This window comes from Vipera berus (assembly GCF_964194415.1).
Source record: "Vipera berus genome assembly, chromosome: 4".
In the NCBI taxonomy this organism is placed as follows: Eukaryota; Metazoa; Chordata; class Lepidosauria; order Squamata; family Viperidae; genus Vipera; species Vipera berus.
In genome coordinates this window covers 37,351,988-37,364,704 of record NC_138206.1, presented here as the reverse complement: position 1 = coordinate 37,364,704, position 12,717 = coordinate 37,351,988, and the positions used below count along the sequence as shown (strand labels likewise).

The 12,717-nt window shown below is 43.8% G+C and overlaps 1 protein-coding gene across 1 annotated transcript in view; it reads right to left on the bottom strand.

The window, feature by feature from the left end:
• PHLDB2 (pleckstrin homology like domain family B member 2) overlaps positions 1–5,069 on the bottom strand; it is a 52,584-nt gene extending 47,515 nt beyond the window's left edge. The window contains exons 1-2 of the mRNA XM_081327612.1: positions 5,064–5,069; positions 3,206–3,316 (exon numbers count right to left, since the gene is read on the bottom strand). Of these exons, the coding sequence (XP_081183738.1) occupies positions 3,206–3,251 (46 nt within the window). The 5' untranslated portion in view covers positions 3,252–3,316; positions 5,064–5,069. The remainder of the gene's footprint in view (positions 1–3,205; positions 3,317–5,063) is intronic.
• Between the last annotated feature and the right edge of the window lie 7,648 nt (positions 5,070–12,717).

Here is a 12,717-nt window from a genome sequence, read left to right as displayed (position 1 = left end):
ACCAAAGAGAGAAGCAACCTAGAACTAAGGAGAAATTTCCTGACAGTTAAAACAATTACGTAATCAGTGGAACAACCTGTCTCCAGAAGTTGTGAATGCTCCAACACTGGAATTTTTAAAGAAGAGACTAGACAACCATTTGTCTGAAATGGTATAGAGATGGTGAACCTTTTAGAGACCAAGTGCCCAAACTGCAACCCCAAACCCACTTATGTATTGTCAGGTGCTAAGTGGGCGTGGCCCATTGGTTGGATGTGGCCCATTTGGTGGGCGTGGCCCATTGGGTGGGCATGGCTGCGGTGGTAACGGCAGACTGGGTGGGACTAAAAATTCAATAAATTCCAACTTTGCGAGATCTTTTTTTTTCCCGTGAGAAGTTGAAATTGATTGATTAAACCTTTTTTTTTTTTGCACACGACGGCGTAGGCCTAAAGCGAAAAGATTTTATAAAACTCAGCTGAAGGCCTAGGACTGGGGTGACGGCGCGCGTGCCCACAGAAAGGGCTCTGCGTGCCACCTATGGCATGCGTACCATAGGTTCGCCACCACAGGTATAGGGTTTCCTGCCTGAACAGGGGGTTGGACTAGAAGACCTCCAAGGTCCCTTCCAACGCTGTTGTTGTTATTATTGTTATTGTCACAAACACTTCCCTTTTACGGGAAAACCGTGTTCTATTTTATATATATTTGAGCCTTTTCAACAACAACCCACATTCTTGTTATACAAAACCTGAAAAATAGAAGTTCAACACTGTAGATGTTAACACTGACAAATAATTTTACACTCCAATTTATAAAGGATTATAAATTGAAGGGAAGGGGGGAGAGGTCTCAGTGTGCAATGTCATTTATTCAACTAGAAGGAGAGAATTCCTCAATAGACTGAGTACAGGTAGTCGACTTATGACCACAGTTGAGCCCAACATTTCTATTGTTAAGTGAGAGATTTGTTAAGTGAGTTTGCCCGATTTTGCAACCTTTCTTGCAATAGTTGTTTAAGAGAATCACTGCAGTTGATAAGTTAATAACCCAGATGTTAAGTGAATCTGGCTTCCCCATTGACTTTGCTTGTCAGAAGGATGCAAAAGGGGATCACATGACCTTGGGATACAGTAACCATCATAAATATGAACCAGTTGCCAAGCATCTGAATTTTGATCACATGATCATGGGGATGCTGCAATGGTCGTAACTGTGAAAAATGGCCATAAGTCACTTTTTTCCGTGCCGCTGTAACTTTGAACATTCACTAAACGAGGACTACCTGTATTGCTTTCCAATCTCTCTCTGTTCCAAATATCTCTGGATTCATTGGGGAACTTAGCTAGCAAGTAGAAACAATACATTACATGAAAAGGGGTTTTATTGTTACAAAGGGGCATTATTCAACTGGATCATTCTCATCATAGTTACCAGATTGATAAACATTATTTCTAACACATGGTCCAGCATAAATTCTTTATTGAGGATGTCAGAAGCTGATTTAAGAATAATAAAATTTAATAGTTCTCTGATGACCAACACTCCAGACAACAGAGTTATATAAGATCCCCTAGGCCCATTTCCTTTAATCCCCACCACCAATTAAAATCAGTAAAACTCAACTGAGAACTTCTTAGGATCTGGATGAAACTTATGACAGCATCCATAAAAATAAAGGTGTAAAGATGTTAATTTTGCAATCTTATACATGGGTTTTTAGAAGTATTTCCCATTGGGTCCAACTAGTTAATTCTTATGTAAGTGAACTGAGGACTGTAGTCTTAAGGTTTATTGCATGGTCAATTCACAATATCAAGACTCTGTTTTTACTCCTGCAATCAACTTTTCACTACAGAAATAATTTAATTAAGCTAGAAGAGTCAGGTTGTAATTTCAGGTTGAAATATGTTAGCCTTTAAATCCTGTCTTTACTTTTGATCATTTTTATCTTTTGCAGAAGACCTACAATATTGGAGAAAATCTCCCGACTTTGCAGGTTTTTAACAAAAACCACAGCATTATTTCCCTGAATTGCATTTCAAATTATTAGTGGTATTTTAAAAAAAAGAATATATGCAACAGGGAAGGAACAAAGCATGGAAAATATTCTGCATTAGCAAGAACTTTGCATTACTCCACCCAGCACATACAAGAATAATTTTATTAAAGTGCTAACACATACAACACTCTAAATTGCTCATTATTGTTCCTTTATTCATTCCAAACTTAAATTAAGCTGTTGAAAGCAGATTTTGAGCATCTGCAAATCTGGTTCTGATTAAATATATGGAATCTTAAAGAGATTTAGAGGAGGAAGCAATAATCCTGCTCACTATTGTCTATTTTGATTAGCAGCAGCTCTCTAAATCATCTGGGAAATTCCAGAGATTGAAACATTTGCATGTGTTTCAAATGTAATTCCAAAAGTTACTTTCAGTATTTTGTATTTGTATGCAATGCTTTAGTCTACTGACTTCAATGGAAATAAAGGAATAGGGAAAAATATTTATTTGTACCATTTGTATAACGATGAATCAATAAAGACTCACAGTAATTTACAGCAGTCCAATAAAAATATATAGCTATCCTTAGTAAGTAAAAAAAAATCCATAGTACATCATCATAACCAAAATACAAGAGAAAAATGGAAGCTAACAACTGGCTCAGTAACATAGCAAGCATAGAAGCAAAATATGAATACTGCTAATTTTACTCAGCCACGTTATTTTTAAAAATTATGTTGTCTTATTTATGATGTTCTTGCTAAATATGTTTTCTGTTATGGCTTAATTAGCACTTCCAGGTTAATACAAACAGCTTGTTTTGGAAAGAAGATCCTTCCAAGCTGTAGGTCAACTGGAGTTGAAATTGATTAACTTTCACTGCACAGTAGCTATTTCATATGTTAGTAAACAAGTATTTGCTAATTAAAGTTATACTGAAACAATATATTTGCTATCCTCTTAGTTTCTTAAACAGGCATAAAACTAGAGATGCAACATTACTTAGGAGGATAGGAAACCAAAGTTTATCTTGTGTAGAATACATACAAACAATGACTCCTGTAGCTATAACAATCCCGAACATTTTACCCGTGAATAAGTTATTTTGATCATTAATGATCATGAACAGCCTAGTCTAACTTGGACTGTATCATAATTAGTCAATAGTTCTAGGTCATTAAATGCTAAAGAAGCATTACCATAAGTAATGAATTACATACCTGTTCCAAGACTGTGGTAAACAAGATTATTTCTATTTGACATCATGTTGCTGTTCGCCAAAAGAGGGATTATTACAGCCAAATTAGATGAAAACAGATAAATTCTGGCACCTGTAAACAACCCAAGAACAGTAAGCTGATAATAAATCTTTAAAAACTAAGTATAGATTAAAATATTACAATTTGCTTTCTAAACTAAAAAGTTCTACAGTTCATGTACAATATGTTTACAATCCAAAAGTAGTTAAAAAGCGGGGGGACCCAAAGCAAACAAATGAAACAAACAGTAAATGAGACTGGAAATAGCCAACAATGTAAGCAGAGAACATGAGGAAGACAGGAGAGATGCATGACAGAGTAAATATACTTTCAGTGTTCTTACAGCATAGTAGTGAAATCTAAAAGGCAATTTAAAATGCTATCTATTTGTGTATATGCAATCATCTCAATTTAATAAATGTCAAATCTGCCTGGCTATTTCTTTGCATTTTCTCTTGGTTCTGTTTATTAACAGAACAACTCTTCCTTCAATTAAACAACAGGGGATTACAGAAGCCTTCAAATTTGATGGACTCTAGTTATAATGGAATTTATTTATTTATTTTTAATCCCATTTATATCCCGCCCTTCTCCGAAGACTCAGGGCGGCTTACAATTTAAGCACAAACCAATGGGGGGGGGGGCAACAGGATTCAGCTGAAGGGTTCAAGGGGCTGCAAGACCTGAGATTTATCATTCTTAGTTCTGGATGGGATTGCACTATCCCTGAAACACCCAGTGCAAAATCTGGGGCTTTTATATTCGTAATCCCTGCTCAAAGAGTAGGTGGTAGTCATGTCTAGGAGAGCCTTTGTGCAACTTCATGTTGTAAGCCAGCTGTGCCCTTTCCTGGATCATGAGGCCCTGCATACAGTCATGCCCCGGTCATCTCCCAATTGGATTACTACAACATGCTCTACACAGGGCTATCCTTGAAGAGTGTTCGAAAGCTTCAATTGGTACAGAATGTAGTGGCGCAGTGTGCACTGTTTTGTAGGCCCTTGGGTGGCACATGTGACACCACCACTATGCAAGTTGCATTGGTTGTCAGTTTGCTTCTGGGTTTAATTCAAGACGTTCATTACTTTTAAAGCTCTCTGTAGCGTGAGTCTAGGGACTCTGAGGAACTGTCTCACCCCAATGGGATTAACACTTCTTACTCTTTCCAGTGGAAAAGGCGTACTTCAGATCCTGTCAACCAAAGAATTTTGACTGGCAGGATCCACAAGAGCCTTTTCTGCTGTGGCTCCCACCCTCTGGAATATTCTGCCATTAGAGGTGAAGTTCGCCTTCACGTTCCTGGCCTTCTGGAAGAGCTGTGGCTGTGCTGTTTGGCCTGAGGCCCCAAATAGGAACCTGTTACATTGGGGTTGGCTGATGAACTAAAGAAGATTCTCACCACCAGAATGCCCACCATCGTGGTTTTTAACTTTTAACTTCTGTATTCAATTTTTCTAATTTTAATTGTTTTTAACTCTTTTTAAATTTTTATATTATTGGAAGCAGACCAAAGTTGCAGTATCAGATGTATGGTATGCATGCATACATGCATGCATACATACATATATACACACACAAGCAAACCTGTTGCATCTGCAACATGTTCAGTGACTCTGAAAAAAAATGCCTACTGAATCATTTGAAAGGACCACAGTGAAGATCACAGGAACACATTATTAACATGTGGTTATAACCTTATATTCATTTAATTAGGACCAAAGCCAAATGAATTCTGTGTGGCCTCTTTGAGAGAAGACCTGCACATGTCTACACTTCCATCTTTTTCATGTTATTATGCAGTGTTGAAGTGTGCTCTCACCAAAGATTATTAAATGACTCCCCTTTTTGTCTGCTGCATTGAAAATATATGTCATAGATGAGTGATCTAAAACAGAGAAAAATAATTGACTCAGCCTTCCATCCTTCCGAGGTAGGTAAAATGAGGACCCAGATTGTTGGGGGCAATTAAGCTGACTTTGTAATGCCGCTTGGGGGGGTGTGTGAAAGCCCTAATAAGCAGGCATATACCGTATATACTTGAGTATAAGCCGAATTTTTCAGCCCACTTTTTGGGCTGAAAAATTCCACTTCGGCTTATACTCCAGTCAACAAAAAAAACTTACCGAGGACTTGTGCGCGGCCGAGGCTTTGGTGCTTCCGGGATCGCCCGCACCTCTCCCAAGCCACCGCCGTCCGAGACCTGCCGAAGTTTGGGGAGGTTTGGGGAGGTGCGCGCGCACCTCCCCAAACTCCGCGCCTTGCCTGCCTGCTTCTTTCCGCAGCGGAAAGAAGCAGGCAGGCAGGGCGCGGAGGAACGGAGACTTGCCGACGTTTGGGGAGGTTTGGGCGCCTCCCCAAACCTCGGCAGGTCTCCGTTCCTCCGCGCAGACCTGCCGACGTTTGGGGAGGTTTGGGCGCCTCCCCAAACCTCCCCAAACGTCGGCAGGTCTCCGTTCCTCCTGCCGACCTTTGGGGAGGTTTGGGCGCCTCCCCAAACCTCGGCAGGTCTCCGTTCCTCCTGCCGACCTTTGGGGAGGTTTGGGCGCCTCCCCAAACCTCGGCAGGTCTCCGTTCCTCCTGCCGACCTTTGGGGAGGTTTGGGCGCCTCCCCAAACCTCCCCAGGTCTCCGTTCCTCCTGCCGACCTTTGGGGAGGTTTGGGCGCCTCCCCAAACCTCGGCAGGTCTCCGTTCCTCCTGCCGACCTTTGGGGAGGTTTGGGCGCCTCCCCAAACCTCGGCAGGTCTCCGTTCCTGTTTGGGGAGGTTTGGGCGCCTCCCCAAACCTCCCCAAACCTCGGCAGGTCTCCGTTCCTCCGCGCAGACCTGCCGACCTTTGGGGAGGTTTGGGCGCCTCCCCAAACGTCCCCAAACCTCGGCAGGTCTCCGTTCCTGTTTGGGGAGGTTTGGGCGCCTCCCCAAACCTCCCCAAACCTCGGCAGGTCTCCGTTCCTCCGCGCAGACCTGCCGACCTTTGGGGAGGTTTGGGCGCCTCCCCAAACCTCGGCAGGTCTCCGTTCCTGTTTGGGGAGGTTTGGGCGCCTCCCCAAACCTCGGCAGGTCTCCGTTCCTCCGCGCAGACCTGCCGACCTTTGGGGAGGTTTGGGCGCCTCCCCAAACGTCCCCAAACCTCGGCAGGTCTCCGTTCCTGTTTGGGGAGGTTTGGGCGCCTCCCCAAACCTCCCCAAACCTCGGCAGGTCTCCGTTCCTCCGCGCAGACCTGCTGACCTTTGGGGAGGTTTGGGCGCCTCCCCAAACCTCCCCAAACCTCGGCAGGTCTCCGTTCTTCCTGCCGACCTTTGGGGAGGTTTGGGCGCCTCCCCAAACCTCCCCAAACGTCGGCAGGTCTGCGCGGAGGAACGGAGACCTGCCGAGGTTTGGGGAGGTTTGGGGAGGCGCCCAAACCTCCCCAAACAGGAACGGAGACCTGCCGAGGTTTGGGGAGGTTTGGGGAGGCGCCCAAACCTCCCCAAAGGTCGGCAGGTCTGCGCGGAGGAACGGAGACCTGCCGAGGTTTGGGGAGGTTTGGGGAGGCGCCCAAACCTCCCCAAACAGGAACGGAGACCTGCCGAGGTTTGGGGAGGTTTGGGGAGGCGCCCAAACCTCCCCAAAGGTCGGCAGGTCTGCGCGGAGGAACGGAGACCTGCCGAGGTTTGGGGAGGTTTGGGGAGGCGCCCAAACCTCCCCAAACAGGAACGGAGACCTGCCGAGGTTTGGGGACGTTTGGGGAGGCGCCCAAACCTCCCCAAAGGTCGGCAGGTCTGCGCGGAGGAACGGAGACCTGCCGAGGTTTGGGGAGGTTTGGGGAGGCGCCCAAACCTCCCCAAACAGGAACGGAGACCTGCCGAGGTTTGGGGACGTTTGGGGAGGCGCCCAAACCTCCCCAAAGGTCGGCAGGTCTGCGCGGAGGAACGGAGACCTGCCGAGGTTTGGGGAGGTTTGGGGAGGCGCCCAAACCTCCCCAAACAGGAACGGAGACCTGCCGAGGTTTGGGGACGTTTGGGGAGGCGCCCAAACCTCCCCAAAGGTCGGCAGGTCTGCGCGGAGGAACGGAGACCTGCCGAGGTTTGGGGAGGTTTGGGGAGGTGCCCAAACCTCCCCAAACAGGAACGGAGACCTGCCGAGGTTTGGGGACGTTTGGGGAGGCGCCCAAACCTCCCCAAAGGTCGGCAGGTCTGCGCGGAGGAACGGAGACCTGCCGAGGTTTGGGGAGGTTTGGGGAGGCGCCCAAACCTCCCCAAACAGGAACGGAGACCTGCCGAGGTTTGGGGACGTTTGGGGAGGCGCCCAAACCTCCCCAAAGGTCGGCAGGTCTGCGCGGAGGAACGGAGACCTGCCGAGGTTTGGGGAGGTTTGGGGAGGCGCCCAAACCTCCCCAAACAGGAACGGAGACCTGCCGAGGTTTGGGGAGGTTTGGGGAGGCGCCCAAACCTCCCCAAACGTCGGCAGGTCTGCGCGGAGGAACGGAGACCTGCCGAGGTTTGGGGAGGTTTGGGGAGGCGCCCAAACCTCCCCAAACAGGAACGGAGACCTGCCGAGGTTTGGGGACGTTTGGGGAGGCGCCCAAACCTCCCCAAAGGTCGGCAGGTCTGCGCGGAGGAACGGAGACCTGCCGAGGTTTGGGGAGGCGCCCAAACCTCCCCAAAGGTCGGCAGGAGGAACGGAGACTTGCCGAGGTTTGGGGAGGTTTGGGGAGGCGCCCAAACCTCCCCAAAGGTCGGCAGGAGGAACGGAGACCTGCCGAGGTTTGGGGAGGTTTGGGGAGGCGCCCAAACCTCCCCAAAGGTCGGCAGGAGGAACGGAGACCTGCCGACGTTTGGGGAGGTTTGGGGAGGCGCCCAAACCTCCCCAAAGGTCGGCAGGAGGAACGGAGACCTGCCGACGAGCCGCGGCCACACAGGGTATTCCTGTGTATTCAGGCTTGCAGAACGGCGGATCGGCTTATACTCGAGTCAATAACTTTTTCCAGTTTTGGGGGGTGAAATTGGGGGTCTCGGCTTATACTCGAGTCGGCTTATACTCAAGTATATACGGTACATAGAATGAAGGCTACTGCTAAGCTTGTAAGCCGCCCTGAGTCTTCGGAGAAGGGCGGGATATACCGTAAATGGAATTAAAATAAAAAAATAAAAAATAAAATAAAAGGTCTATTCATGTTCCGCCTTAAATAGGTTCATGAGTTCATACAGCAGTTAGTCTAAACCTATTTCTGATCCTACATATTAGTAGAATAGTAGAAAACAAGACAGTTTACTCCCATTGCTTGATATTTATCAAAACAATTCTATCAGTCAAGTTTCTCTGAAAAATTCTAAGATAATCATTTGCATTTGAACTTTCTAAAGAAAATAAAATTCAAAGGAATAAGATCTTTTAAACCAAGCATACTGTTTTATTGCCTTAAAGGGAGAAAAAAAATAACTTCTACCAATATGTAAATAATACAATCAAGCACAAGCGAAAAAAGTGACATACACTCAATAGGGATTGTACACATATTTATAAATGATAAAATTGTTTCAGCTAGAAAGAGGAACCATGCTACAGAGGTGAGATGCCACCAATAAAGGGACTCAAGTATGCAAATAGGCCCTGCAAATCTTCTCCAACTCATACCATATTCACTTTCATGCACAGAAACATTCTTTTCATTCACAATAGCTAAAATTATTTCAAAGCCTGAAGTGATTATTCAAGGAACAGGCGGAACACTTTGAAGTGGAAGGTGAACCATTTTTTTCCCCCCGTACAGTGACCACCCCAGCCCCACTTGCAAACTACTCTCCCATTTGGCAATGAGTCTTATAACAACCTTCTAGTCACAGCCAATACTCTTTTCAGACTTTTTATTTATTTATTTATTTTATTTTAATTCCATTTATATCCCGCCCTTCTCCGAAGACTCAGGGCGGCTTACAAGCTTAGCAGTAGCCTTCATTCTATGTATATGCCTGCTTATTAGGGCTTTCATACACCCCCCCAAGCGGCATTATTACAAAGTCAGCTTAATTGCCCCCAACAATCTGGGTCCTCATTTTACCTACCTCGGAAGGATGGAAGGCTGAGTCAACCTTGAGCCTGGTGGGATGCGAACCTGCACTAATTGCAGGCAGCTGGTGTTACTTAAGGAGGCATTAGCCCACTGCTCCACCAAGGCTCCTTTTTCTCCTTTTAAGACTGAGAAAAAGTTGCTATCTGTTTAGTTAGTAACTGCACATTTTCAGAGGATGGAATGCAGCAAATACGAGAGGGGAACCATGTGGGTTGCAAGAGTTTTCTCTTTTGTACGCTGCAATGAAGAAAAAGAAAAGAAAAAAAAGAAAACAACCCAAATCTATATAATTTCTCATATAGGTCTAAACCTAACGTTTCCTTTCCAGAAAACAGCAAGATTGCTAAGTGTTTCATCTGAATTCTAAATTGCGATTAATTTTAACTATAGTTAGGCAGTTTCATCGACTATTGCCGGTTGGTTTGCTAGTGCTTCCATTATCCAGAATTGAATTTAATCAGTTTAGTGGGATTGAGATGACACAGCAAGTTATGTTTAATTCAATATTGATATTAAATATTAGTCAAAATATTCCAACCAGTTTATGTACTGTAGGTAGTCCTTGATTTATGATCGCAATTGAGCCCAATTTTTCTGTTGTTAAGTGAGACATTTGTTAAGTGAACTTTGCCGCATTTTATGACTTTTCTTGCATAGTTGTTAAGTGAATCACTGCAGTTGACAAAGTAGTAATACAGTTAATTAAGTGAATCTGGCTTCCCCCATTGAAGTTGCTTGTCAGAAGGTTACAAAAGGTGATTACATGACCCCGGGACACTGCAATGGTCATAAGTATGAAGCAGTTGCCAAGCATCTGAGTTTTGATCACATGATCACAGGGATGTTAGAAAGGTCATAACTGTGAAAACCAGTCGTGAGTCACTTTTTTCAGTGGTGTTATAACTTTGAATGGTGACTAAAAGGACTGTTGTAAGTAGAAGGATTACCTGTACAGTATAGACAGTTCTAGAGGGCTGTAATGGCTTAACTTTCTTCCTATCTTATGCATTTCTACGAAGGCAGGTTTGAATAACATTATAGAAATACAGCAAAAGTCCCTTTGAGATCAGTAGAACTTACTGCAAAGTAGGACTTACTACCTGCCTGACTGCCTGTCTATCTCCACTAAAACTATGTTTACCTGTTTGTCTGTTTGTCCCCTTAGGTTATCCCAAATGGTGCATTAAACCAGGTTTTGAATCCAGGCTGCTAAATTAAATAATACACAAAAAATGGGGCCTTCATTTCTCCTATGGAATTGAAATTTCCATGATGTTCAAGACAGTTTAATTCACAAAGTTAGGGCCATTGCAGCATTTCTTGGTCACATTAATATGATTTTTCTATCTTTCCATAAGCAAAGTGAATAGGGAAGCTGTTAGGAAATTGGAGATCACTCTTGCTCCCTCTGGTTGACTTAACCGTTAATGTTCATTCTGATCATTTCAGACTGGACTACATACCTTTGTCTCAAAGGATAACTCAGTGAGTCACAGGATTTTCTAATCACCAGTAATTCTTTACAGTCCATTAGCTCTTAACCATATATGCCGGCATCAAGCTCCCTTCGTCCAGTGTGCTCCCACAGGGAGGGTCTTCTCAGGGTGCCACCGGTAAGAGATTGCCGGCGGACGACACCCAGGGATAGGGCCTTCTCAGTGGGTGCGCCTGCCCTTTGGAACCAGCTGCCAGTGGAGCTTAGGACTGCCCCCGACCTCCGTTCATTCCGCCGGGACCTGAAGACCTGGCTCTTCGAGCTCTCTGGCCCAGGCTGAGAATTTTAATTTTAGTTTTAATTTTAATTTTAACTGGGGTTTTACCTTATGCAGGGATGAATATAATTTTTTTAATTTGTTTTTAACTTTTGTATTTTTGTTTTTAATCACCCTGTAAACCGCCCTGAGTCCTTCGGGAAAGGGCGGTATATAAATGTAATAAAATAAAATAAATAAATAAATAAATTTAGCAAAGCAAGTTATGGACACATATTAATTACAGATACTCCTCGACTTAGGAGCTGAATTGATATCAAAATTTCTGTTGCTAAGCAAGACACATGTTGTGAGTTTTGTCCCATTTTACAACATTTCTTGCCACAGTTGTTAAGTGAATCACTGCAGCTGTTAATAATACAATTGTTAAGTGAATCCAGTTTTCCTATTGACTTTGTCAGAAGGTTGCAAAAGGTGATCACAGGATCACAGGACACTGCAACTGTCATAATTATATGCCAGTTGCCAAGCATCTAAATTTTGACCATGTGACCAAATGGAAGCTGCAATGGTTGTAAGTGTGAAAAACAGTCATAAGTCACTTTTCCAGTGCTGTTGTAACTTTCCAGTTTCATTGTCATCTGAAAGGTTGATAAGAATGAAAGACACAAATGTATTATAAAGACGAAAAATATATTGATGGCAGGAAAAGAAGGCTGATTTCTAGTTGCAAATATCTGGTCCTTGAAATGTGTGAAACTGTGAGAGCATTTTAAATATGTTGCTGAAATATCTGTAACATTTATTTCCTTTATCAGTAGGGCAATTGTATGTAAAACAGACTACCAGTGCCTCAGGCACAGGCCACAGAACAAGATGTGCTTTCCAAGCAATCTTGGGTTAATTTACTATCATCTCCTAAAGGCCAGGCTCAAGAGAAGTTTTTCCTTGATTCAGAATATTTAAGTCCATCTACCTCTACCCACCCACTTTTTGAAGGAAGAGTTGCTAAAGTTTTGATTTAGAAACCTTCAAGAACTTATTCCAAGAAATATACCCTCTGAACCTCCTATTTAGTTGTGTCAAAGTGGGGACAAGAATCAAGCTGACATCAAAGCTCTGTAACTTGCTTTCCAGGGCAGTTCACATAGTTCTGCAAGGCAGTTACTTATTACGTGTGTATTCAAAGCTCTGCTCACAGTACATGTGACCAGCATTACCAAATCAGTCACCTATAAAACACTGGGAGACTGGAACAATAGTTAAGGGAATCTAACAGTGACATAATAACAGCTTTCATATACAACTGCTATTCTGTCCACTACTTTGCAAAGTACAGATGCTCTACCATTATTTTTACACATATAGTTCTTTAGATGTTACTAAAACAACTGGATAACATCAATAGTAACATCAATAGTTTGAAATGTCTCGCACTTCTTTCTGTACTTCTTCCATAGGAAAATGCAAGTTATTCCAGCATCTCTCCTACACAAGTTCCCATTTATAAAATGCAATAGCATTAGAAAACCCGTAGCATAAAAAAAACAACAGTTCTTATGAATTCATTTAGGGAAATCACCCTGCAGTTTTAGGCAGTCTTAAGATTTAAAGATCTGCCTCCCAACTTAGAATTTATCTATTAGACCAGATGCAGAGCCCCATTTTTATCCCACGTACTTAATTTCACTTACAGCACCTTAAAAGAATAA